The sequence below is a fragment of the Vulpes vulpes genome, chromosome 3 (genome assembly GCF_048418805.1).
Source record: "Vulpes vulpes isolate BD-2025 chromosome 3, VulVul3, whole genome shotgun sequence".
Classification (NCBI taxonomy): Eukaryota; Metazoa; Chordata; class Mammalia; order Carnivora; family Canidae; genus Vulpes; species Vulpes vulpes.
Genome location: NC_132782.1, coordinates 103,289,315 through 103,316,858, shown reverse-complemented (window position 1 = coordinate 103,316,858; position 27,544 = coordinate 103,289,315). Strand labels below are relative to the sequence as shown.

The 27,544-nt window shown below is 42.8% G+C and overlaps 1 protein-coding gene and 2 long non-coding RNA genes across 4 annotated transcripts; 1 reads left to right on the top strand and 2 right to left on the bottom strand.

The window, feature by feature from the left end:
- Nucleotides 1–123: 123 nt before the first annotated feature.
- LOC140598314 (uncharacterized) lies at nt 124–6,313 on the bottom strand. The gene is made up of 2 exons (XR_012000635.1): nt 6,218–6,313; nt 124–3,689 (listed from the first exon to the last, which is right to left on the bottom strand). It is a non-coding gene; the product is annotated as an uncharacterized lncRNA (long non-coding RNA).
- A 2,359-nt stretch (nt 6,314–8,672) lies between these two features.
- On the bottom strand, nt 8,673–10,367 carry LOC140598313 (uncharacterized). The gene is made up of 2 exons (XR_012000634.1): nt 10,231–10,367; nt 8,673–8,873 (listed from the first exon to the last, which is right to left on the bottom strand). It is a non-coding gene; the product is annotated as an uncharacterized lncRNA (long non-coding RNA).
- Nucleotides 10,368–10,560: 193 nt separating this feature from the next.
- Nucleotides 10,561–20,603, top strand: MPV17L (MPV17 mitochondrial inner membrane protein like). Of its 2 annotated transcripts, none has more exons than XM_026002969.2 (4): nt 10,561–11,109; nt 14,349–14,419; nt 18,554–18,583; nt 18,665–20,603. In XM_026002969.2, the coding sequence occupies exons 1-4, from the start codon at nt 10,794–10,796 to the stop codon at nt 18,842–18,844; spliced, it is 597 nt and encodes a 198-aa protein (XP_025858754.2). In that variant the 5' UTR covers nt 10,561–10,793; the 3' UTR covers nt 18,845–20,603. The 2 variants fall into 2 exon arrangements, with proteins under 2 accessions (XP_025858754.2, XP_072609901.1); XM_072753800.1 differs by lacking the exon at nt 10,561–11,109 and adding an exon at nt 11,266–11,666.
- Nucleotides 20,604–27,544: the final 6,941 nt, after the last annotated feature.

Here is a 27,544-nt window from a genome sequence, read left to right as displayed (position 1 = left end):
CCACATCGGGCTCCCTGCGTGGAGCCTGCTTCTCCCTCTGCCTGTGTCCCTGCCTCTCTCTCTCTGTGTGTGTGTGTGTGTTTCTCATTAATAAATAAAATATTTAAAAAAATAAACACAAGCTTTAAAAAAATAAAACTTTATTGATGGACACAAAATTTCAAATTCCATACAATTTTCACATCATGAAATATTCTTCTAGTCCCCCGACCCAACCATTTGGAAATAGAAAGCCATTCTTAGCTCTCAGATTTTTTTTTAAGCTCTTGGACTTTTATATAGTCAGTTGGCCAGATTTGGCCTATAGACTGTAGTTCGCAGACTCCTGTCATAGATGAACCTCAGAAACATTATGCTGAGAGAAGCCAAATATAAAGAATGCATACATGGTGTAATTCCAATTACATGAAATTCTAGGCAGTGCAGACTCATCTATAATGATTGAAAGCCTGGGGCCCCTGATGGAGGTGCGTTAACAGCGCACATGGGAAATGGAATTTTTGGAGGTGATAGGAATTTTAATTTTAGTTGTGGTGGTGTACAGAGGTATATGCTTTTGTCACAACTCCTTGTGTATGTAATATGGATGTATTTTATTATATGTAAAACATACTTCAATAAAGTTGATTAAAAAATAGAGTGCATCCCATATAGTGAGGGTTATCATGTTTCTGAAACTTGTAATCCAGTCATGTACATTCATAGATACGTATTGAACACATCTTCTTCCATCCACAACGAGGGTCTCCTTGACATCCCCCATCCCAGTAAAGGCACCATCACCCGCCCAGTGGTTCAAGCCAGGAAACTGGTGTCTTTCTCATACACTTCTCCTTCCCCAACATCTTCCAATCCGTGTTGTTACACATACTCTTAAATATCTCTCAAAGCTGTCCACATCTCCATCTCCACTCCTTGTCTCTGCCATACCTCAGCAACCTCTGTAGCCAAACCATTCTGAACACAACCAGTAGAGTAGTCTGTTAAACAGGGAAATCGGATCTCCTGCTGAGAAGCCTTGGGTGGTCCCTGGAGTGAAGCAAAGCATGCAACCTTCACATGGCCCACAAATATGATTTGGCCTCCTTTCACCTCAGCTCTCATGTATCCCTTGTTCTCCCCCCCCCCCCCAAGATTTTATTTATTTGAGAGAGTGAGCGAGAGAAAGAGAGAGAGAGGGAGAGCACATGCACACTACGGGAGGAGGGGCAGAGGCAGAGGGAGAAGCAAACTCCTCGCTGAGTAGGGAGCCTGACCACATGGGGCTCGATCCTGGGACCCTGGGATCATGACCTAAGCCGAAGGCAAATGCTTGACTGGCTAAGCCACCCCAGTGCCCCTCCCTTGTTCTTCTACTACAGCAAGCCCCTTCCTGAGAAGTGGTTTTCTTTCACTGGATTGTTCTCTCCTTCTTTCCCCTTGATAAACTTCTAACCTCTTTGGTAGAAGTTTAAATATCATTTTCTCAGGGAAACATCATAAGTGCTCATATAGGCACCTGTACTTTTTCCGTGTGCTTAGCACAATCGTAATTATTTGTTTAATGTCTGTCTCCCTTAATAGACTATAAATGCCATTTCTGCAGAGACAGAGTCTGTCTGTAATGTTATTTTGTCCCCAGTAACTGGCACGTAGACTCTAAAAACGGTTGGAGAATGAATGAATGGATGGATAATGAATCTATACGCTGGCACAATGTGCAGATTTTATTTCCAAACATTTCCAGTGTTTTCAATCTGGTTTTAATGAGTATCACATTTTAAAGACACTCTATGGGCCAAGTAAGCAATTTCACATCCCAGGTCTCCATAGTCCAATGTCTGTGATGCAGTGTATGATTATTGAATGCATTAATTCAACAAATAATTTCTGAGAGTCCACTACATGCCAGGCAGCATTCTAGGAATCAGAGTTACAGTGATTATAAGAGTCTTTGCATTTGTGGATCTTACATTGCATTGGAATGAAGAGATAACAAATAGCTATCTAATATTAATTAATTTTAAGTACCATCAGGAAAATAGAGCAGGATAAGAGAATAGAGAATAAATCATGAATGAATTCATCTTTCAAGCTGTAAATTCGAAATCTCTGTTCTGAAACATTGAGAATATTTGTTCACTGATAATTAGCTGGAAATAAAAGAAAATCAACCAAAATAAACCACTACCATGGACAATTTACCATTAATTTTCAAGATCTTGAGGAAGGCATTCCCACTGATTTTTCTATTACTCAAAGGACCTTTCTTTGATGTTTGAGTAGTTCTCACAATTCACAGACCTATCATCATCCAAATATCATGGGAGCAGAGTTGGGCATGAAGTCTTGGAAAATCTGAAGCAAGTATGTGAAGATTGATGCAGCCATATGAAAAAAAATTTTAACTGTCATCTTAAGCCACATTTCAACTTATGTTTAAGATTCTTTTTTCCCTAAAGTAAAATTTTAGATGATATTAAATATTTTAGTTGACATTGCAAAAAGTAAAATAGCATGAAAAGGTAAATTCTAGGGCAGCCCAGGTGGCTCAGTGGTTTAGCGCTGCCTTTAGCCTAGGGCCTGATCCTGGAGACCTGGGATCGAGTCCCATGTCGGACTCCCTGCGTGGAGCCTGCTTCTCCCTCTGCCCGTGTTTCCAGCTGGAGAGTTCAATGGGAATGAATCAACACTATATTAAACGAGGTGTCCTTCAACAGAAACACAAAGCCAAGTTTACGGGTCGATCGGTTGATGAAAATGCTGTGACCAGAGCCTCAATGGACCCTAACCTGGAAAAGCCACAGCTCAACATTTGCTAATTTAAATGTTCATAGCAAATTTATAGAATATAACTGCTTTGAAAAATAAGAATCAACTGTATTACCCTTTTATTTAAAAAAATATTTTATTTGTTTGTTAGAGAGAGAGAGCACAAGCAGGGGGAGAGGGAGAAGCAGACTCTTCTTGGAGCAGGGAGCTGGAGGAAGGGCTCAATCTCAGGACCCTACGATCATCACCTGAGCCAAAGGCAGACACTTAACATACTGAGCCCCCCAGGAGCCCCTGCTTTCCTTGTTCTAATTATGATGTGATTTCTCTGATTGAGTCAGGCAGATAGAGTACTAAACTCATCCCCAGATCCGTATTCTACTAGTTATTTCTTCCACATTTTAGTAGAGTCATACATTTCCTATAGTAACTGGAGTTTCAGAGGTTCAGAAAAAGCATAAATGGAGAAGAAAAGTCTCCTAATTAATTCACCTTTTATATGGAAATTCTTAACTCATTTGCATTTTGAATATGCAGTATCTTTAAAGCTACCTCTTATGTTGGGTTTCCCATGATTTCAGATTTTTAAATTTCCTTTTTTTTTTTTTTTTTTGATGTATTTTAGGAGGACTTACTTGGCAAAGCTATTTCCTTTCCCCAAAATGTCACAATGGAAAATTAATGAAATAAATTTAATTGCTCTATTATCCCACACCAATTGTGGGCAGAAGAGTTACTTAAAATAAAGATGGTGAAAGCAGAGTTCCTGCGCCAGAGAAACACTCTACCTCAAATATTTCTTTCAAACAGCACCATTTCAAAATGCCAAGTTGTAGGTTGGAATCTATAAGGTCCACCATCTCTCTGGAGAAATCCATTGCCGTGTCTTAGTGTTCTACTGGGGGCAGGATAGAAGGATGAGGAAGTGTTCCAAACTTCTAAACAAGAGCAAAGAACAGATAACATTTTTAGCCTCAGGGTTTTGTTTCAGCTCTGGCCAACATAGAAACGCTCCCAAACCCATCGTATCTATCCAAGCACCTTTCATACAATTTGTGTCAATGTCAAGGGTGTGAGAGTTGCTTAGAGACCCAATTTTTAGGCATGGTTTTTCCACAGTAGAGCCGAAATGCAATGATTTCAAGACAGAATCGCTTAATATTGTTTCTGCTAATAGGAGAAACTGAGGGTCTGGTGGGAAGTAGGCTTATAGCTTCTTCCCGCTAACTTTCTGATCTTTTCCAGCTGGAGCACCTGCTCTTTACCCCAGTGCTTGTTCAGACCGGGAGTCAGTAGTGGTGGTGCCTCTTACTCTTACCTCCATAATTTCAATCCCATTCGCCCATCCAAATAAAGATAACCTTAAAAAAAAGATTTTTTTTTTTGAGAGAGAGAGAACAGAACAGGGAGAGGGGCAGAAGGAGAAGCAGACTCACTGGCTGAGCTGGGGGTTGGACATGGGGCTGGATACCACAACCCTAGGATCATGACCTGAGCAGGCACGTAACCAACTGAGCCACTCAGGCACTCCAAAAATAACTTTAAAAAATTTATTTATTTATTTATTTATTCATGAGAGACAGAGAGGGAGGCAGAGACACAGGCAGAGGGAGAAGCAGGCTCCAGGCAGGAAGCCTGACATGGGACTCGATCCTAGGTCTCCAGGATCACGACCTGGACTGAAGGTGGCGCTAAACCGCTGAGCCACCCGGGCTGCCCCAAAAATAACTTTTTAAAAAAAAATTTTTTTTTTAAATTTTTATTTATTTATGATAGTCACAGAGAGATAGAGAGAGAGGCAGAGACACAGGCAGAGGGAGAAGCAGGCTCCATGCACCGGGAGCCCGATGTGGGATTCGATCCCCGGTCTCCAGGATCGCGCCCCGGGCCAAAGGCAGGCGCCAAACCACTGCGCCACCCAGGGATCCCCCAAAAATAATTTTTAAAAAGAAAGTCATACAGCAGAGCAGTCCCTCCCTCCCATTATCCCCAGGGGAATACTTTCCAAGACCCTCCAGTGGATGTCTGAACCTTCGGACAGTACTGAAAACATATATGCTGTGTCTTTGCCTATACATCCCTATTGATGTTTTATTTTTTATTTTTTAAATTTTATTTATTTATGATAGTTACACACACACACACACACACAGAGAGAGAGAGAGAGAGAGAGAGAGAGAGAGAGGCAGAGACATAGGCAGAGGGAGAAGCAGGCTCCATGCACCGGGAGCCCGACGTGGGACCTGATCCCGGGTCTCCAGGATCGCGCCCTGGGCCAAAGGCAGGCACTAAACCGCTGCGCCACCCTGGGATCCCCTCTATTGATGTTTTAGAATATAGGGGAGGTTTGGAGGGGTGAGGTCTGGAGCTGGTGACCAAGAGAGAATTCTTGAGATGTCTTTGGTGCAAAACAGTGGTTTTATTAAAGCAGGGGGACAGCACCCGTGAGCAGAAAGAGCTGCTGCCCTGGGGTTGTGAGGGATGGTTGATTATATATCCGGGAGTTGGGGTAGGTAAAGAAAAGAGAGATTTTCAAAAGAATTTTTGTATGCTAAAGAGGACATAGGAGATACTGGAGGCCTTGCTATTGTCAAGTTAAGGTTGTTTTTTCTTCCACTAAAACATTAGTTTTAAGATAGTTGGGAGTTTCCTTCTGGAAGTTAGGTTATTGATAAGAATGCTTTTTCTTCTAAATCACTAAGACATTTTGTAAACTGAGGCGGGACTCCTGTCTATAGAACTAGAATCTCTGTAAGTTGACTATTTGTTCTTCCTTTCCCTTAGCTTTAGGGCATCCAGGAATACCTGAGGAATGTCACATACATCCCACCCAGGAGTGGGGGCGTGGGGTTTGCAGGGTGTGAGCTTGTGCTTTGTCCTCAGCTAGCCTTCTGCTCCCCATCATTATGATAAAGCTTAATTTATAAACCACAGTAAGAGATTCACACTAATGATAAAGTAGAACAATTACAACTATAATCAATAATAAATGTTACATGAATGTAGTCAATCTCTCAAAATATTTTACTGTCCTGTACTCACCCTTCTGGTGATGATGTGCGGTGATAGAATGACTGCAGAATGAGAGGAGGTGATGTGAATGATATAGGCGCTGTGAGGGAAGGTTAGGCTACCACTGACCCTCTGATAATCTGTCACGAGGTGGATCATCTGCTTCCTGACTGTGGTTGACCTCTGGTCCCCGACAGCGCAAATAATGGGTGGGGTGGGGGTGGTAGTAATTAGTGTAGTATGATTTGCATAAAGCATAGCTCTCTTTTTTAAGAAAAAAAAATTTAAATTTATTCATGAGAGACACACAGAGAGAGACAGAGACACAGGCAGAGAGAGAAGCAGGCTTCCCACGGGGAGCCGGATGCAGGACTCCATCCCAGGACCCCAGGATCACAACCTGAGCCAAAGGCTGACACTCAACTACTGAGCCACCCAGGTGTCCCAAGCATACCTCTTTTAATTCGTCTGTAGCCATGCTAAGCAAAGACTGTGTGTTTGCTGGGCATACCCAGCTTCAAGTCGACCCAAGCCTCTTCCATCTGGATCTCTGCTGGAGAAATTCTAGAGTAAGCATTCTGGAATGAAAGGGTGGGAAGGAAAGAGGGAGGGTTCCATAGTATCATTGTCAGCCTCCCTTTGAGCCTCATTTCAGGTGACAAGGAGGAAGATGGTTTTCTGCTCTGTATCCATAACCAGAAACAAGTGATGTCTTAGAGGTGATCTTGGAAGGGTTTGAGGAGCTTCAGAGACCTTTTTTAAAAGAGAGAGAGAGAGAGAGAGAGAGAATGAATGGGGGGGGGGGACAGAGGGAGAGGGAGAAGCAGACTCCCTCCCAGGATCCCGCCATCATACCTGAGCTGAAGGCAGATGCTTAACGGACTGAGTCACCTAGGCACCTCTCTTTTTTTTTTTAAATATAAATTTTATTTATTTATTCATGAGAGACACACACACACACACACACAGAGCCAGAGACAGAAACAGGCTCCACGCAGGAGCCGGATATGGGACTCCATCCTAGGTCTCCAGGATCATGTCCTGGTCTGAAGGCGGTGCTAAACCCCTGAGCCACCAGGGCTGCCCAAGGAACCTCTCTTTTGTTTTTTCTTTTTGAGGGGTAGCTTTAACTGATTGCTTCCTCTGCTCTTTGCAAAACAGAGCTGTCTTGCAGCCTTTTAAGCATAGAAGCCTTCAGTTTGTCAGTAGAAATTTCAGAGAAATTTTCAAGAGGGAATAGAAGATTTTAGACACCGTGGCCCACATGGTGGTTCTTATGAAGCCCTGATTCATTTAAATAAAAAGAAATAATAGCTGCTACAATAAGCTTCTTTGTAATCATCCTAATGTATTTTTAATGTGATCCTTAGTTGTACATTGAAACTCAGTTCCCACATCAGGGCTTATTCCCTGCTGAAATTCTTCCTCAAAAAATTCCTTTTACATTTTAACAGGGCACTCCATTCTCCAAGTTATCCCCTACTGTTCAGAGATATTAATGTCACATGGAATGTGTTGCCTCGTTGTTGCCAGAGGGCTCCAAATCACAGCTTGCACAGATGATGAAGCATCGATGTAATGAATTAATTTATCTTAGAGCATCTCCTCTTCTTTGAAGGCCATGTGGGTCCTTCAGCATTTGCTTGAGTAATAGATTGTCCTTAATGACTGGGGGTTTTTTTTTCTTGTTTTTAAGAAGAGACAAATATATAGCAACCCATGTTGAACCATCTCAGCCTTCTTGGTATTTATTTATCTTTCAACTCCCATTAAGCAAATATGTTGAGCTGCTTGATAAAGATTACCATAGATTTTGGAGGATGTATGTCCCTGCAATTGTTTCCAATCCCCTCCCTCACTGGAGTTCTAAGAGAAATAATGAGTTCAGGTGTTGGGTGCCTCATAGATAACAGACATATGTAGCAGGCTCTCACCAAAGGGGTGCCAGATTTAGCAAAATAAATTTAAAAAATAGAGAGTGCCCGTTAACTTTGAGTTTCAGATGAGCAGTGAAAATTTTTTATTATAAGTGTGTTCCAAATATTGCATGGGGCATATTTAGACTTATGCTAAAAAGTCATGCATTGTTCATCTGAAATTTCAAAGTTAACTGGGCATCTTGTATTTCACATGGCCACCACGCCAGTCCCTCCCCACCCCACCTTCCTGCTTGTTGTCTCCAATTTTGCTCTATTTTTCTCTCTAACAAATTTGGTCAAGGGAGTGGTGTAGGAATCATCTGGGATATTTTCTTGTATTCATAATGAAGGCCACAATTTCCTCTAGGCAGTAATTAGATTTTTTAAAAAGGCATTGCAAATACAAATCCTTGCCACAAGCATAGAGTTTAGTGCATTGCATATAATAGTACTCAAGACTATTGATCTATTGAGTGAATGAATGAAAAAGTGCTGGACAAAGATAGTCTTTATGCATATGCATTGAGAAACAGGCGGTTTGATGTCAGCTAACATGATCAATTGCTGTTGGAAGAGATCAGAAGGGTTACAGAGAAGGAAGACATGATAGAAGGGGGTACAGTAGGCTGAATAATGGCCCTCCAAAGATGTCCTGTCTGAACCCCCAGGATGTGTGAATACATTATTTTACACGGCAAAAGGGACTTTGTAGATGATTCTCGACATAAGATACGGAGATTATCCTGGATTATCCAGTTGGGCTGAATGTAATCACAAAGGTCCTTCTAAGAGGGAGACAGGCAGGTCAGAATCAGAAATGATTGCCAATAGAATGAGAGGGGGGGGGGCAGGGGTGTGGGATGCCTGGCTGTTGACTTGAAGCAAGAAGAAAGGGTCAAAGACCACAAAAATTGGCAGATTTCCAAGAATTGAAGAGCATGGGTGTTATTAGTCAGCTAGGGCTGCCAGAATAAAAAACAACAGACTAGGTGGGTTAAAAAATAAATTTATTTTCTCACAGTTCAGAAGGCTAGAAGTCCAAGGTCTAGGTGTCAGCTGAGCTGATTTCTCCGAAGGCTTCTCTTCTTGGCTTGCAGGTGGCCTCCTTCTCATTGTGTCCCCACACTACCTTTCCCCTGTGCATGCACTGCCCGCGTGTTTCTTTGTGCGTCTCCAAATTCCCTCTTCTTCCTTTTTTAAAAAGATTTTATTTATTATTCACGAGAGACACACACACAGAGAGAGGGGAGACACACAGGCAGAGGGAGAAGCAGGCTCCCTGTGGGGAGCCCGAGGCAGGACTCGATCCCAGGACCCCAGCCAGGATCACGCCCTGAGCCGAAGGCAGACGCTCAACCGCTGAGCCACCCAGGCATCCCCAAATTCCCTCTTCTTATCAGGACACCAGTCAGATTGCTTGGTCCCATCCTATCATTATCCAATCACCTCTTTAAAGGTCCTATCTCCAAAGCAGTCACATCCTGAGATCCTGGGGGTTAGGGCTCCAACATATGAATCTGGGGAGGCATATAATTTAGCCCATAACAATAACGGGGTCAAGTGGAGGAAGTCTGCAAAATAACCCCCAGCTCCCCAGAGTGGAGACTAAGACCATAGATAACATAATAATTCAGTGCAATGCAAAATGATCCAGACCAGGATGCCAGACTGGAGGCCAGACTGGAAAAAAGGACTTTAGTGGGACAACTGGCAACAATTTGAATAAGGTCTGTAGATTAGGTAATAGAATTACATCAGCGATTAGTGTCTGGTTTTGATCATTGTACTATGGTTATTATGCAAGATGTCAGTATTTGGGGAAGCTTGGGTATGCCTGCATGGGAACTCCGTACTACTTTTGCAACTTTTTTTTTCTAAGTCTGGAATCATCTCGAAATGAAAAGTTAAAATTAAAACAAATTAAAATGAGGGGCACCCTATTCTCTCCTTCTCCTTCTGGCCCTCCCCTGCCATTCTGAGCTCTCTCTTTCTCTTGCTCTCAAATAAACTAAATCTTTAAAAAATTAAAATGAAATAAAAGGGGGGTAGCTGGGGGATCCCTGGGTGGCTCAGCAGCTTGGCGCCTGCCTTTGGCCCAGGGTGCGATCCTGGAATCCCCGGATGGAGTTCTGCGTCGGCCTCCTGGCATGGGCCCTGCTTCTCCCTCTGCCTGTGTCTCTGCCTTCTCTCTCTCTCTCTCTTTCTCTATGTCTATGATGAATAAATAAAATCTTTTTAAAAAGAGGGTAGCTTAATAGAAGAGAGAAAGAGACAGAGAATGAGGATGGGCTTGGATGTGTCAATGAAGAAAGAAAAAACAAGGAAGGAGGAAAAGAAGCAAGGAGGGCTGAGATGGTTATCTGGGGCTGGGGTCCCCAGTGACCCCCTCCTTCTGAAGAAGCAAGGAGGGCTGAGATGGTTATCTGGGGCTGGGGTCCCCAGTGACCCCCTCCTTCTGGGACACTGCCTGGGAGCTCAGCATGTTTTGCGAGGCAATATTCAGTGAGTCCCACACTGAAGAGAAGGCAGTAGGTCCCCCCCCTCTTACCTTACTGGAGCTCCCGTTCAGAAAAGGCTTCACACGTGAACTTCTGGATTTGTCTCCTAAGCGACCTAACAGCGTGTTGTGTGCATTGGAAGGGTGACTTGTTTGCACATTAACATTACACCGTCCTCTTGGTAACTGGGTTTTGGTATCCCTTCTTCCTCCACCCCTTGTCTTCCCATCTCTTTCAACTTTTTTTTTTTTTTTTTTTTGAGATATAATCACACGCCAAAGAAGCGCACACCCAAGTCACTTCGCATCCCCCCCACCCCACCCCACAGCCTCCGACAAGCGCTAGCCTACTTTCTGTCGATGCACGAGCCTGCTCTGGACATTTCAGGGAAACGGATCCCGCATTCGGTGCACCGGCCCGCCCGCGTTTCCGAGGCTCGGCCCCGCGGCCACGGGATTGGAGCGCGCGGACTGGGTGTGCGCGGGGCGCCCAATGGCTCGGGAGCATCCGCGAGGACAGGTGCAGGTGGCGGAGGCGGCGCGCAGGGCCGGGCGCGGGCGGGCGTGGCCCGGGGAGCTGGCGCCGCGGTCGCTGGGCACCCCCCCCCCCCCCCATGGGCATGGCTGGCTGGTGGCGGGCGCTGCTGCGCGCGGCCCGGCGCTACCCGTGGCCCACCAACGTGCTGCTCTACGCGGCGCTCTTCTCCGCCGGGGACGCGCTGCAGCAACGGCTACGGGGCGCTCCGGCCGACTGGCAGCAGACGCGGCGCGTGGCCACCGTGGCCGTGACCTTCCACGGCAACTTCAACTACGTGTGGCTGCGCCTGCTGGAGCGCGCGCTGCCGGGCCGTGCGCCGCGCGCGGTGCTGGCCAAGGTGCTGTGCGACCAGGCGATCGGCGGGCCGGTGGCCGTCTCGGCCTTCTATGCAGGTGAGGGGCCCGGGGCGGGGATGGAGAGGGAGAGCCAAGGGCTGGGGGGGCGGGGCGGGGGGCGCCCAGGGCTGGAAGCAAGCCATGGGGTCGGGGTGGGGGTGGGGATGCGCGCAGGACTGCAGGGGCGGAACTGGGGGTCCAGGTGCAAGAGCTGAGAAGTGTGGCAACCAGGGAGTAAGTGGGAGAAGTTGAGAGGTGGCGCCTAGGAGGGAGCCAGGGGCCAGGACCACGGTTGGGACGCTGCGGTGGTCGTGCATGCTCGGTGGGGGCCCGGGGCATCAGCTAGAACTGGAGGGAGGCAGAGCTGGAGGGGGGCGGGTCCATTCCCCCCCTGAAAAAGGTCCACATGAACATCAAGGAGATCACAGCCAGTGGCCCTGGAGGCTGCAACCCCTGTGACCCAGTTGTGGGACAGGCCTGTCCTGCTCTTGGGAAAATCCGAGCCTGGGGCGACGGGCCTCCTTACCAGGGGCGCACACTCCTTTCTAACACACCGACCAAGTGCGCCGCGGGGCTGCTGCGGGACCCCGGGAGCAGAGCAGGTGCAACCGGAGGTAGGAACAGATTCCCCCAAGAAAACTCATACTCAAGGCCTTAGTCCTGCTTTGGTAACAAGATTTTCCTTTGGGGGTCCCGTCCGGTCTATGAAAAGCCAAGAAAATGTGAGTGGACCTTGGACCCTGCCTTGGAGAACTCTTGGCCCGTGAAAAGTCCTGGGAGGCCCTTCCTCTGAAAATCACACTGAGGCCTAAAGATCTGACTTTGGGAAGCTTCCTTAGGGCCTTACAGACTAAAAACAATGGGAGGGGCTCTGTAGCCTCCATCCTCCTAGCAGTTTCCATAGCCAGTAAAGGAGAAGGGTGGGGGACAGTCACCAATTCCTCAAGAAAATCCAAGGGCCCTGGGCCTGACCCTGGCATTGGGGATAACATATCCTCCCCCTACCCGAAGATGGTCTTCTTTTCATTGGCTGCCAGTGCCTTCTAAACCAGGTCATGGGGGTGGGGGTCACTCAGCACCTTGAAGAAACCTACACTGCCCTGTGGATCTTATTTTGGGGATCCAGATCTGGTTCCTTTCCTCATCAACCCCTCAGGAAGTATGAAGTATGAACCCCTGGTTGCCTGTTGTAGTCTCAGCCGGACCACATGGATGATGCGGTCAGTGGGGTCAGTAAAATAAAGGACCTGGGAGCCATGGCTGTCAGGTGCCTGGTCCCAAGATGTGTGACTTCGGGGGCATATCTGCAAAGAGGCTCCTCATGCCCATGACTGCAATTGCCTTGAACTCCAGTGAAGGAGTTGGGACCTAGGGGCTGGACCTCGAGGAACCAGTTTCCTGTTTTATTTTATTTATTTATTTTAAAAAAAATTTGTTTATTTATTCATGAGAGACACATAGAGAGAGGCAGAGACATGGGCAGAGGGAGAAGCAGGCTCCCTGCAGGGAGCCTGATGTGGGACTTGATCCTAGGACCTGATCATGACCTGAGCCAAAGGCAGACGCCCAACCACTGAGCCACCTAGGTGCCCCCAGGTTCCCACTTTAATCCTCCAACAACCCAGTGAGGCAGGCGCTCTTTGCTATTCTTGTGTTACAGATAAGAACACAGTCTCAAAGGGGGTTCAGTGACTTGCCCAAAAACAACATAATCCATGCTGTGATGTTCATCTTGAATGTTGTCCGTATGTCTGTAAGCCAGAAAGATGCTGCAGGAACCCAGCTCCCGGAGCATTGTGATTTAAGTCTGAGGCTCCCTGAACACGGATTCCTACCCAGATGGCTGCTTTGTTTTGCTTTTAGATTTCTGGCCCGATTTCCCTCTCCTCCTGTGAAAGTGAAGGGGGGGACTGGAGGGGTTGGATGTTTGTTCAAGGAACTTCCAACCTAGAAATTGCCTATATCAGATGATCTTTTGTGCTGGGGCCACCTTGGGGATCTCAGATTGTGATGGAGAGGTCTGGCTCAGAATCCTTACCTCAGTAGGACTTGGTCCGGTATTAACCTCCCAGAGCTCATTTCCGCCTCTGTAACTCCCAACCTCAGCGGATTGTATGGGGGAGGGGGGTGGTCAAATGAAATAAGGCACAGAAAGTGCTTAGTGCTTAATTAGTGCTTGGAAAGTAGAACCCGATATTACCAATATACGCCTGGGGATTCTTATAAATCCTGTTCTCAGAATCCCTTGCATTTAACTAAAAAAACCCTCGTTTCCCCTTCCTCCTAATCGGATTTGAAGGAGACTTTTTAAAGCACTTTTATTTTTACTCCTTCCTAAAATAGGAGGATTTTTGTCTTTGCTCCCTGAATTTCTTTTCAGGGTTGTTGAACATGCAAAGTTTTCAGAATGTTTTTAGAAAGGCTGAATTAGTGTTCTGCTTTCAAATTCTGATTAGAATAATTCTGATTAGAATGCTGATGGGAACTTTGTAGTTGCCGGAATACCCACGAGGTCCATCAGCCTTTTTTTATTCTTTAAAAAGAAGGAATTTAAGTGTCTAAAATTTTATTTATTTACTTAAAGGCTTTATTTATTCATGAGAGAGAGAGAGAGATTGAGAATGAGCTAGAGCACAAGCCAGGGGGAGGGGCAGAGGCAGAGGGAGAAGCAGACTCTGATGAGTTGGGAGCCCAGTGGGGGCTCTATCCCAGGACACTGGATCATGTCCTGAGCCAAAGACAAACATTTAATAGACTAAGCCATCCAGGCGACCCTAAATTTTTAAAATGCTAAACATTTAAAATGTTAAACATTTTAAAACATTTTAAAACATTTTTAAAAATGTTAAACATTTTACAAAAAGTTTGGAAGGCAGAGAAGTCACCAATTGCCCTATCTGAATGCTGTGGGTTCTCTTACTACATATATCTATATATCTATATATCTATATATATATGGTATATATATATGGCATATGTATATGGTATACATATATATACCTATTAGCTATCTTTCTGCTATTATATTTATACTCTGCTATTTTCACTTCATATTTATCATTCCTTTAAGATTTATCTGGTTTTATTTTTTAAATTCCATATATATTTTAAAAAGATTTATCTAGTTTTAGAATGGAGTTCATGTTGTTTTCACTGTTGGATCAGAAGGGATATAATGAATAAAAGATACATACTGGTGGGTACTTTGCATATTGAAAGAGAAAACTTGAACTGTTATACAGTGTTCTTCCTACTGAGTCTTGCAAAATCCTTGTGGTGCCTGTTTTTACAAATAGGTATGAGTATTCTCCAGGAAAAGGATGATATATTTTTGGACCTGAAAAAGAAATTTTGGAATACATACAAGGTAAGACAGACTTTTGAAAAGGTAATCAAGGGATCCCTGGGTGGCGCAGCGGTTTGGCGCCTGCCTTTGGCCCAGGGCGCGATCCTGGAGACCCGGGATCGAATCCCACGTCGGGCCTCCGGTGCATGGAGCCTGCTTCTCCCTCTGCCTGTGTCTCTGCCTCTCTCTCTCTCTCTCTCTGCGACTATCATAAATTAAAAAAAAATTTGAAAAGGTAATCAAGATCTTTTAGTATATTTGTAACTTTAAATACATTTTAAGAAAACTATTCTTTTTTTTAAGGTTTATTTATTTATCTGAGAAAGAGTGTGCACAAGCAGGGTGAGGGAGAGGGAGAAGCAAGCAGAAGGAGAGGGAGAAGCAGGCTCCCTGCTGAGCAGAAAGCCCAGCACAGGGCTCGATCCCAGGACCCCCAGATCATGACCTGAGATGAAGGCAGACACTTAACTGACTGAGCCACCCAGGAGCCCTAAGGAAGCTATTCTTAATTTAGGGCTCCAGTGGGTTGGCACAAAGGAACAATATTTTGATGAAGAGATCTAACTTTTTTTTAAAGATTTTATTTATTTATGAGAGACACACAGAGAGAGACAGAGACACAGGCAAGGAGCCTGATGCAGGACTCAGATCCCAGGACCCTGGGGTCATGACATGAGCTGAAGGCAGATGCTCAACTACTGAACCACCCAGGTGCCCCTTAAATTTGTTTTGAAAGAGAAATGAGAAGAGGCTTTAAGGGTGTCTATACATGAGTGTCTCTGAGTTTTAGTCGACGTTCACACGATTCCTGTTTTTTAAGTTTACTCTTGTTAGTGATTACAGTTCATTTAGTGCATTTTGGAGCCAAAGAGATTACTGCAAAATAGGAAAAGTAGAATCTGAGTGGTTAATGGAATCATTCCCATTTGGAGCATATGTTCCCAGGTGTACATTCTGCTCAGTCTGTGTGAAGGATAATGTTTCCCAAGATTACTTCTAGGCTTGAAGTAAGTTACCTGTTGTACTGTTTGCTCAATGCAAATATACACAACCCAATCCAACAAATATTTATTAACTCATTCAATTAAGATTTATTGAGCAGTATCCATAAGGCCTGGCAAATTCAGGGGTGGTTTCCATCTCTGGCCTAGAGGATGTTTGATTTTACTAATCCCAATGGAGTGAATTTTCAGGATTGCAGAATGTACACAGACTGGCCTTGGGCTTCACATGTACTTAATTCCCTATCAGAAGCAGTGCCAACCCACACCTGGCTATCGCCCCTCCTGCTTCTGGAATCTTCTACTGAGTTACATTGAGCTCCAGAATCAGCATTACCCACTTGGTGGTTGGAAGTGAATGGTAGGGAGCGTGCAAGCCACATGCTCAGGGACAGTTTCTTCTTCCTTTAAGCAGAAAATGTGTTCAGAACTTGTTAACTTCTCTTGGGGCAGAAGTTGTGAGTCCAATGCGACATCCAAGTATAATTTTCTTCTGCTTGATTTTGAAAAAAGGAACACGTTTTCCCAGTATATCATGGATCCTATGAAGGTATATACATTTAACTTTTTTTTTTTTTTTTAAGCAAGCAAGAAGAATTGGGAAAGCAAGAGGATTTTACCTAAATCAGGGATTTGGAGATCCCCCTCCCTTAATGAAGACACACAGGCCACCTCCCTTAATGAAGACACACAGGCCACCTTTGTTGAGTGTTAAATACCATACCGAAGATCCTGAACATCAGTAATAGTGACAGGAGAAAGCAGCTAGAGCTAGGGATATTAGATATGGAAGAAACTGGGCTCAAACCAGGCTCTCAAGTCAATCTTGATCAATGAAACCAGGAGCACAAACATTAGGAATTGAAAGACAAGAAGCAGCCAAAGACAATTTGTCACGAGGGGTGCCTGGGTGGCTCAGTTGGTTAAGCATCTGCCTGCGGCTCAGGTCATGATCCTGGGGTCCTAGGGTCCAGCCCCACATCAGGCTCCCTGCTCAGAGGGGAGCCTGGTTCTCCCTCTCCTCTCTGCTTGTGCTATCCTGGTCACTGTTTCTGTCTGTCTGTCTGTCTCTCAAATAAATAAATACAATCTTAAAAAAAAAAAAAAGAATCTGTCACAGAAGGTTTTTTTGTAGCCCAAGCCCACTCTTATGAGTGAGAATAGAATTGCTTGGAATCAAGACCCTGCCCAATCCAAGTTGTTTGGATGAAGGTAGAAAGGACATTCCTACTTTATTTGTTATTTACATGTAGGTAGTACTTTTTGGTTGGTTGGTTGGTTGGTTGGTTGGTTGGTTTTTGTGCAGATGGCATGAAATTTCTGTCTCTTTTCACCAGCCACAAGGTGGTGGTGGGGGAGCTTAGGTAAATTACCTCTTAGAAATTTATCTGATGTTACATCTGTCTCTATTATAGTTTTTAAAAACTTTAATTTGGAAATAATTTCTAACTGATGAAAAAGTAACAAGAATAGTTCAGTGAATACCCTTTACCGATAGTTAACAGTTTGCCTGTCTCTTTTATTTTTTCTTGGCTCGATCTATCTCTCCATCCGCCTTTCTGTCTGTTTCTCTGAAGCATTTGAGAGTAAGTTACACACAGAATTACCCTTTGCCCTAGATACTTGATCTATTTTCTAAGAATAAGTGTGTTCTTTTTTTAAAGATTTTATTTATTTATTCATGAGAGACACAGAGAGACAGAGGCAGAGACACAGGCAGAGGGAGAAGCAGGCTCCCTACAGATGCGGGACTCGATCCCAGGACCTCAGGATCACGCCCTGAGCCAAAGGCAGATGTTCAACCACTGAGCCTCCCAAGTGCCCCTAAGTGTGTTCTTTTGTATAACTACAGCAGAGTTAGCAACTTCAGTACATTTAACAAAAGTAATAATCCTTTGATCTCATCCACCATCCTCTGCCATGTTTGTTAATTGACTACCTGATGGTCTCTTTAGCATTTCTTTTTCCTTCTGGCTCAGGATCCAGCCTAGGGTCAGGTAGTGCATTTAGTTGCCAGGTCTCTTTAGTCTCCATTAATTGTATTTCCTTGGCCTTGTTTTATCTATTACAACACTAATATTTTTGAAGAATACAGTTCTGTTTCCCCTCCCCCTAAAACCAACAACGACGATGACAGCAAAGCATTCCCTTTTTGGAGACATTTTGTAATATGCAAGAACGTCAGCTAAACTTATTCTACAGCAGGAAATAGTATATGTTATTCACCTTACATTTTTTTTAACAAAAAATAAAACATTTTATTTTATTTATTTTATTTTTAAAAAGATTTTATTTATTTATTCATGAGAGACACAGAGAGAGAAGTAGAGACACAGGCAGAGGGAGAAGCTGGCACCATGCAGGAAGCCCGATGTGGGACTCGATCCCGGGTCTCCAGGATCAGGCCCTGGGCTGAAGTCAGTGCTAAACCGCTGAGTCACCCGGGCTGCCCAAAAATCAAACATTTTAGATAAAATTAGAGTCACCCCTGGCTCTCATTGCACGAAATAGTAGAAGATATTATTGATATTATTTTTAAAGATTTTATTTGAGAGAAAGAGAGGGAGCAAGAGAGAACAAGCAGGGGAGAGGGGGAGGAGCAGTCTCCTCGCTGAGCAGAGAGCCCAACATGGGGCTCGATCCCAGGACCCTGGGATCATGACCTGAGCCAAAGGCAGGTGCTTATCTGATGAGCCACTTGGACACCCCAGTAGAAGATATTATTAACAAATCATCGAATAAAAAATGATCAATTTAAAACTTTATCGATGATCCTCTTATAAATACATTCCTGCAACATTTCCTTGGGCTAACAGGAAAACCACAGCGTATGTATATATATATATATTTTTTCGTATATGTTATTTTGAAAGCGGCTGTTTAACAGAACTGGTACTGATTCTGGTAGCCTTTTCATTCCGCACCTTCACATTTGACTAATATAATCGTCTCATACCTAAAAGCTCTTTGCACAGCTCCCACCCTCTTCTACTTGAGAGACTTTAAGCAGTCTGATTTAATCGGCTTAGCCTGAAATACAATATCAGCTCTGGGTTCTCTCCACCTGGTATTTCTTCATCTCTCATAGAATGAGCAGTGGGATTGTTTCTTGTGGGATTACAAGGCATTCTAATGGAGTTTTTCTGTATTTCAGAGTGGTCTCGTGTACTGGCCTTTTGTGCAGGTGAGTCTCCAACTCCTTGGAATGCTATATCAAGGCTGTGGTTGACAAGGAGCCCTGGCACACTCTTTCTTTCTGTTTCAGCTCACCAACTTTAGCCTGGTTCCTGTTCACTGGAGGACAGCTTACACTGGACTTTGTGGTTTTCTGTGGGCTACATTCCTCTGCTTTTCGCAACAGAGTGGCGATGGCACGTTCAAGTCTGCTTTCACCTTCCTTCATGTGAAGGAGGCCAATGCACTTGAGAGATCCCCTAAGAAATGAGAAGCCAAGGACTCCCTGACAACGATTTGCTTCCCTCCCTTCCTCCCTTCCTTCCTTCCTTCCTTCCTTCCTTCCTTCCTTCCTTCCTTCCTTTCTCTCTCCAGAGAATTGCATGCAGATAAAAGAGTCTACTTACCAATTATAGGCTCCATTTTGGAGAAGGACTATTCCATCAATTCAATTGTTTCATTATCCATGAGTACTTTAAATTTTATCCAAACTTTTTTTTTCTCATCTTGGTCTGAAAGTCTCACTTCTCTAATATTTTTACTTCTCTAATTCTCTGGCTAGTACTGGTTAACAGTGATACCATGGCATTTAGCAGTTATTATGATTTATATTCTAATATTTTAATGCCAGCTGATTTAAAATACCTGTTTTGATTGTATACATTTTGCTTCTAAAATCTCAGGTTATCTCCTAAACACTTTTGGATCACTTTGACTTTTATACCCCAAACAGTCCTTAGAGTAAATTTCTATTTACATAGAGCTCAAAGAGAAGATTGGATAACAGAATTTTTTTCCTCAAAATACTTTGTATAATAATTTATTGTTACACTAACACCCAGTTCTGTAAGTACATTTTATGCTGTCAAAAAAAAAAAAAATAGAATCTGATTGGTGTGTCTCATATAGAATGTATTTTATGGATGTCTTCTACTTTTGTAATTTCAAAGTTCAGTGCTTTTTAGTTCATGTGTTCTAGTTTTGAGCATATTCAGTGGACTGAAGTGCCCCATTTTTTAGAGATAGGAAATTTACAAAATTTCTGGCATCTTAAAGACGTATATTGGGCAAAGTTTCTAAGAAAATAAACAATTTTTCTTCCTCTGGAAGAAAAAACTCTATTCCATAGGTTTCCAGGGAAAACAGTTACCCCAAATTTCACATTGAGGCTATATTTTTAAAAATCAGTGCTTTCCAGGGGTACGTGGGTGGCTCAGTTGTTATGCATCCGATCTTGCTCTTAGCTAGGTCTCAATCGACAGGTCATGAGTTTGAGCCTCTTGCTGGGCTCCACACTGGGCATGGAGCCTACTTAAAAAAAAAAAATCAATGCTTTCCAATAAATCTTTATCAATAATCTTTAAGTTAGACATGAGACACTTGATCCAGACTTTCAGATTTACTCAGTTTGTCTAACCTCAAAACTAGTTGGTCTAAAAATGATATGCATATATCAAGAAGTTTCAGCAAACTTCACTTAAGAATTCTATCACAATGCTGCTGCTTCTAGAGGAGTATTTTACGGATTTTAGAATGGGAAATGTTAATGCATTCACCTTGCGGATTTGTGTTTAAGATTAATTTAAGAATATATCCTTAAATTTTTATGCATATAATTTATATAATTTGTAATCTAAATTTATGTAGTTCATAAGTATATAATGTCTATGATTTATTTGAATTTAATAAGAATTAATATATTTTACGTTATTGGGGCAATAGTAAGGAAATTTGTAGATAGCTTCCTTCTAAAATAATTTGTTATTTACATTGTTTGGAAAATACAACAGAATATGTACAATGGAAAAGCTATCTCATAATACCTAAGGCAAATTTTATTCTTTAAAAAAGTGTATCTTGAGATCCCTGGGTGGCTCAGCAATTTAGCACCGCCTTCAGCCCAGGGCGTGATCCTGGAGTCCAGGGATTGAGTCCCACTCGGGCTCCCTGCATGGAGCCTGCTTCTCCCTCTGCCTGTGTCTCTGCCTCTGTGTGTCTCTCATGAATAAATAAATAAAATCTTTAAAAAACAGTGTATCTTGAGTAACTATGCTAAAGTATTACCTGGCAATCTTTTAGATGAGCTTCAAAATTACTTTTATGATGGGAGAATAATGTTTGCATTTTGTATGAAACTAATTGGGAAAACAGACCTTGTTTATACCGTCAAGGGGAAAAAGGCTTATAGAGCATGTATGCTCTGAATTTTTGCAAGTAACAGACTTCTGATTTGTATGCAATTGTACTTTTAAATTTTAGTGTGAGAAATGAAAATTTTTCCAAGTAATACAATATTTGTCTATTTTAAAATGCTGCCAATCTTGGTAAAATGCCCTCTAAATCTTCCTGGATTTGGAACCCAGCAGGTGACTCCTACTCTTCCTCCCGATTCTCCCATTCCGTAAGATTTCTTTAACTTGAGTGTGTGTTGCCTCACTGTGTACTTCTGGCCCTGGGCTTGCTCAAGCAAAGGCAAAGCCTATAATTTGTTTCCCTTAACAGAGCTGAGGCAGACTGGGTTTTCAAAAACAACTTTACCCAATACATGTAGAAAACAAAAGAGAAATTTGAAAGGGGAATTTGAAAAATGTCAAAAGCATTTTTTTTTAAAGCTTACAGAATACCAAATTCTGATTTCCCCATGAATTAGCTTGAACTCAAGGGATCACAAGTCCTGTCTTAGATCCAGGCATTTGGGGTAGTCACCCTGTGACTCAGATAGCATCTCCCAGCATTCTTGTTTCCTGACTCATTAATTGTCACTGATGAGACCATTGACCAACTCCACCAGGGGGCTGTCTTCTTGGCCCTGCTACCATTAAAATTACGAGTGCCCCAGTCCCATCTTATTGGACGCTTGGTTTCCAGCGCTGGGCTCAGAATTAGGTCTCCAGATAACTGAGAAATGATTTCTCAATCCAGGAGAGATCTTTCCTTCTACACAAATGGATGTGACCCTTATTATCATCCACCAGTATAACCATAACAAAATAACCATAACCCTAACCTTCAGGTAAATAATCAACTATTATTAACCCTAACCTTCAGGTAAATAATCAACCATTATTAAATGGTCAGTGTAGTGGAGGGGAATGGGTGACGGGCACTGAGGCGGACACTTGACGGGATGAGCACTGGGTGTTTTTCTGTATGTTGGTAAATTGAACACCAATAAAAATTAATTAAAAAAAATAAATGGTCAGTGTAGGGATGTAAAGAGAGTAACCAACATGATGATAACTATGTGAAAAGAATTGTGATCGAGCGCCTGGGTGGCTCAGTGGTTGAGTGTCTATCTGCCTTCTGCTCAGGTTGTGATCCTGATCCTGGGGTCCTGGGATTGAGTCCCACATCAGACTCCCCGCAGGGAAACCACTTGTCTCTCTGCCTATGTCTCTTGACTCTCTCTCTCTCTCTCTCTCTCTCTGTCTCTGTCTCTTATGAATAAATAAATAAATAAAATCTTTAAAAAAAGAAAAAAGGATCATGGTTTACTTGGGAGTATAATAAAAACATTGATAATCATGTTCTCAGAACATTTAGTCCACTTCATCATTCAGTGCTTGAATAGCACCTATGACAAGTGATCAGTGGAAAGCTTGGATATTACCAAAGGAAGCAAAGCTATCTAGTTGTTGGTTAGTGGCATAAGCAGTAGGTAATTTGAAATCATGGTGCCCTGGATAATCAAGGAAGGCTTCTTGGAAGAGATGCCTAAGCTGGGTCCTGAAAGATGAAAAGTCACAAGATCAAAGGTGGAATGTGGATGGTAGGATCAAGTGAGATGAGATCTTGAAAGACAAAGCCAGGAAAAAGCCTTTAATTTCTAACATAGAGGAAAATTTCCATAGAACACTCCTCAACTTTGGGTAATGTAAATGCTTCTAGCCAGCTTACTTGTACTTCAAAATTATGAGTGATTTGCAACTTCTTAGTCTTTTTCATTTGTAGGAAAATTATAGTGGTACCTTTTTATCTACATCATGATTTGGTGAGACAGAATTAGGCAATGTGAGAGTTTCCATATATTTAAAATGTTCTGATACCACGTTTGAAAGAAGCATGTGAAAATATTTTCCTTGGACTCTGTGCAGAAGGTGATTCAGTAGACAAAGTAATTGACTTCTTTTCTGAAGATTTATTTATTTAGGGACACTTGGGTGGCTCAGTGGTTGAGTGTCTACCTTTGACTCCAGTCATGATCCTGGGGTCCTGGGATTGAATTCTGCATCAGGGAGCCTGCTTCTCCCTCTGCCTATGTCTCTGCCTCTCTCTCTGTGTCTCTCATGAATAAATAAATGAAATCTTAAAAAGAAGATTTATTTATTTGAAGAGAGAGAGGTGGGGGGAAGGGGAGAGAGAGAGAGGGAGAGAGAGAATCTCAGGCAGACTCCCTCTGAGTGCTGAGCCCAATGTAGGGCTTGATCTCACAACCCTGAGATCATGACCTGAGCAGAAATCAAGAGTCAGATGCTTAACTGACTGAGCCACCGAGGTGCCCCCAAAGTAACTATTCATTTACCCACTCTACAGTCAGTGAATTTGGCCTTTAGGGCATCATACAAATGAAGGATGCTTGAGAAATATTTTTCTCATTTGTATGGATGCTTTGGGGGCCCAAAAAGAAACTGTTTCACATTGTAGGACTTCATTAATAATCATAATTTTGGTTCTTTAATTTGAAGAAAAATGTATTTCATTTCTTTTTTTTTTTTAAGATTTTATTTATTTATTCATGAGAGACACACAGAGAGAGGCAGAGACAGGGAGAGAAGCAGTCTTCTCACAGGGAGCCTGATGTAGGACTTGATCCCTGGACCTGGATCACGCCCCGACCCGACGGCAGACACTCAACTGCTGAGCCACCCAGGTGTCTCTGTATTTCATTTCTTTCCAATAAAATACATAGATGAAGAAGTTTAACTTTGGTATTTGAGGTTGTATCTAAATAGGGCCCCCAGATCAATTATGTTAACCACATCCAACCAAATTAAAGGTGAGTAGTCTCTTCTATTGAGATACATTACCCAGAACTACAATTTCTAACTCAACTATCATTGGTATATACTTTATTTGTTTACTGTTTTTCTCCCAAGGATTGCCATCCTTTAGAATTTGTTTGAAGCTTTCAAAAATATTTTTTGCTCTGTGGGTAATTTACTTTCAGTTCAGTGAAATTTTACATGGATTTCTACAGAGTACATGCCAAAACAAATTCTACCCAGAACACACTTAACATATTCTGGAGGCAGCTTTCATTGAGAAATTAGATTTGTCTTCTGAAAGTATTAGAAAGTTAGTAGATTTTTGTTTGAAGATTTAGACTTTGCATTGGCTACATTCAATCTCATTTTACCCAAAATGTTTGGAATCTAAAGGAACCAAGTCACAGAAAATGCAATTTATAAACTATTAAAAGGGGTGTCTGGGTGGCTCAGTTGGTTAAGCATGTGACTCTTGATCTTAGCTTAGGTCTTGATCTAAGGTTGTGAGCTCAAGCCCCACCTTGGTTTCCATGTTGGGCATTGAGCCTACTTTAAAAAAAAAACTTAAAAAAAACCAAAAAACCTATTGAAAAATTTTCTTTTAATGCTGTCAATAGCCAATAAGTGAAAGGGGAAATCTGGAGTTCAAAGATCAAGTATGTACTTGGAGTTTAAAGGTTACAGACAAAGACAGCTATGAACGGTAGCCAAGTAAGTGACCAGAAGAGAGTAATTAATTATTGAGTAACATTTTGGGTATATATAAATAAAAAAACTTTCCCTGTTCTCTTCCTCTCTGTAAGTCTGTCTTTTCCTTAAATAGATCTTTAATTCATCCATATATTCTTCTTTCCCTGTTGAATGGCTACATCAAACTCCCTTCTGTCCTTCAACCCTTCCCCCAACCAAGATCACCCAGACACTCCAAGACAGAATAATTGTGATGAGGTTAGGGACCAAGCATGGCAGCCATGCTTTTAGAGAGGTGGTAACACAGGGTCCCTCTTTGGATCAGCTCTAAGGGAGAATTTTGAAGTGAAATATTCTGGATGCAGCTTCCATTCATTTGGTTCATCTTCTGAAAGTATTAGGAAGTTAATGGATTCTTGTGTCTTAAGACCTAGACCTTGCATTACCCATTTTCAGAGATGCCCTTTTCCTGCAATCTCTTTGGCTATCATGCTGTATCTTCCAGATTAGTTCTCGTTTCCTATCCTTGCCTCTCAAAACTCCCATTCTCTTCATGTGGCTGATTTCAACTAGATGTGGAGTAGTTTATGAAGCTAATTTACTGAGATGTGGATGAGAGCCTTTCTAGCTTGAGTTTTTTTTTTTTTTTAATTGCTAACACAAATCTCTGGATGGAATTTCAGGAACTATTGGCATAGCAGGAAGAGGTGGAGAGAAGAGGATGTATCTTTGGCAGAAGACTCCTGAAACACTTTCTGCGATGCCGTTCACTTCCCGTTGGCTCAGAACCAGCTGAGCAAAGATCATCACAATGTATTGTGAAATTTCCATGATGGGTAGTCATTATCTATTTGCATATTTGTGTTCCCTTCCAGACTGTGAGCTTCTAGAGGGAAGAATATATTTTTTTATTTATATTTGTATCTAAAGTGTCTATTACAATGTCCAACACACAGCAGAAACTCTGTTAACACTGTTGAATGTGGGATGCCTGGGTGGCTCAGCGGTTGCGTGTCTGCCTTTGGTTCAGGTCATGATCCCAGGGTCTGGGATTGAGTCTTGCATCGGGCTCCTTGCAGGAAAGCCTGTTTCTCCCTCTGCCTGTGTCTCTGCCTCTCTCTTTCTCTCTCTCTCTCTCTGTGTCTCTCATGAATAAATAAATAAAATCTTTAAAAAAGGTCACTGTTGAATGAATTAGTGTAGTTTGTGAATTTATCATCTGTTGCTTTTTGCTGGTGTTGAGAAACCTGCACTGATCTCACTTTTTTGTTGTTTTGTATTTATTTGTTTGAGGGAGAGGGAAAAGCAGACTCCTCCCCTCTGAGCAGGGGAGCCTGAGCAGGAACTTGACAGGGGGCTGGATCCCAGGACTTTGGGATCATGACCTGAACCAAAGGCAGATGCTCAACCGCTGAGCCACCCAGGTGCTCCTGGACTATTCTCACTTTCATTTTCATCCCCAATATGCAGGCAGCTGTCCTGTTTTAAGCTCAGCACAGCCTAGACTTTCACCTATTCCAGCCTCAGGCTCAGACATTTATGTCTTCTTAGGGATGCTTATGACTTACGGGCTTTAGTTTCCTGTGCCCAACTTGCACATATCCCTCAGAAAGGCATCTCTTCACACCTCTCACAAGGGCTAGATTGTTTGTCTTTGAGAATAGGTAGAATTATGGTAGTTGGACTTTCTCTGAATCACTGAGAAACATTTTCTAATGGTTAATTATGTGTCAACTTGACTGGATCCTGGGAGAGCTAGATATGTGGTCAAACACTCTGGGTGTTTAGAGAGTGTTTTTTGATGAGGTTAGCATATAAATTGATAGAATGAGTCAAGCAGATTACTCTCCCTAATGTGGGTGGGCCTCATCTAATCAGTTGAGAGACTGAATACAAGACAAAGGCTGATGTCACCGAAGTAAGAAAAAATTCTTCCTGCCTTCAAACTGGGACACTGGTTTTTTTCCTGCCTTTGGACTCAAACAGAAACATTAGCTCATTTTGGGTTTTGAGGCTGCTGGCCTTCAGATGGGATCTACACCATCAGCTCTCTTGGTTCCCAGGTCTTCATACTTAGACTGGACCTAAATGATCAGCTCTCCTGGTCTCTAGCCTCCAAGTCACTGGTAGAGGGATTTGCCTCCATAATCATGTGAACCAATTCCTTATAATAACCCACCCCCATATATGTACATCTCTTGGTTGTATTTCTCTGGAGAACATTAAACAATACCTCTTAGTTTATATATGTTAACATTTCATAGTTTGTGGTTCATGCATTGTGGTTGTCTGTGGGCGATGACCACCAGCTCATAAATATTATGGAATTACACAGAACATTATTTTCTGGGACCCCTGAAATCATAATGTGTAGGTAGGTGGTCATCCACCCTAATCCAAAGCCTCTCTATTAGGACCACAAATCTATATGACCTGAAAATATTTCAGCCAGATAGCCAGATAATTGCCAAATAATGGAACTGACTGCGTGTTCACTTTAGCTTGACAGTGGATGGATATGTATGTTGTGAATTCTATGAATGTTGGGGGCTGAGAATGGAGTCCAGTTAGACTGAGACCTTTAAGTGCTCGATGGTGCTCTTTCTTTTTCTTCTTTTTTTAAAAGATTTTATTTATTTATTTATTTATTTATTTATTTATAAAGATATTATTTATTTATTCATGAGAGACAGAGAGAAAGAGAGAGAGAGAGGCAGGGACACAGGCAGAGGGAGAAGCAGACTCCACATAGGGAGCCCAACACAGGACTTGATCCTGGGTCTCCAGGATCATGCCCTGGGCCGAAGCCAGGTGCTAAACAGCTGAGTCACCCAGGCATCCCTAAAGATTTTATTTAGTTAGTTGAGAGAGAGAGAGAGAGAGAGAGAGCAAGCAGGGGCAAGGGGCAGAGAGAGAGAGGGAGAAGCAGACTCCCCGCTGAGCAGGGAGCCTGATGTGAGACGTAATCACAACCCGAGGACCTCAGGATCATGACCTGAGTTGAAGGCAGATGCCTAACTGGCTGAGCCACTCATGTGCCCCTTGCAAGTGCTTCTTTAGTGAAAGACTCAGTCAATGTGACTGATACGCCGCCTCTATGCTAAGGTCAAGTTGGTGGTCAAACACCTGCTATGTGAACATTGCCTTTTTAGTATTTGTGATGAAAAGCTGTATTTGTTCATCTTCTAATCCCTGGGGTGAGTCCTATTCTCCCAAACTACAGAGTTAGAATGTTCTTTCATATTTGGGTCAGGAAGTGTTGTAAGGGCAACACCAGTAGCTTTGTTTTTAAGTTT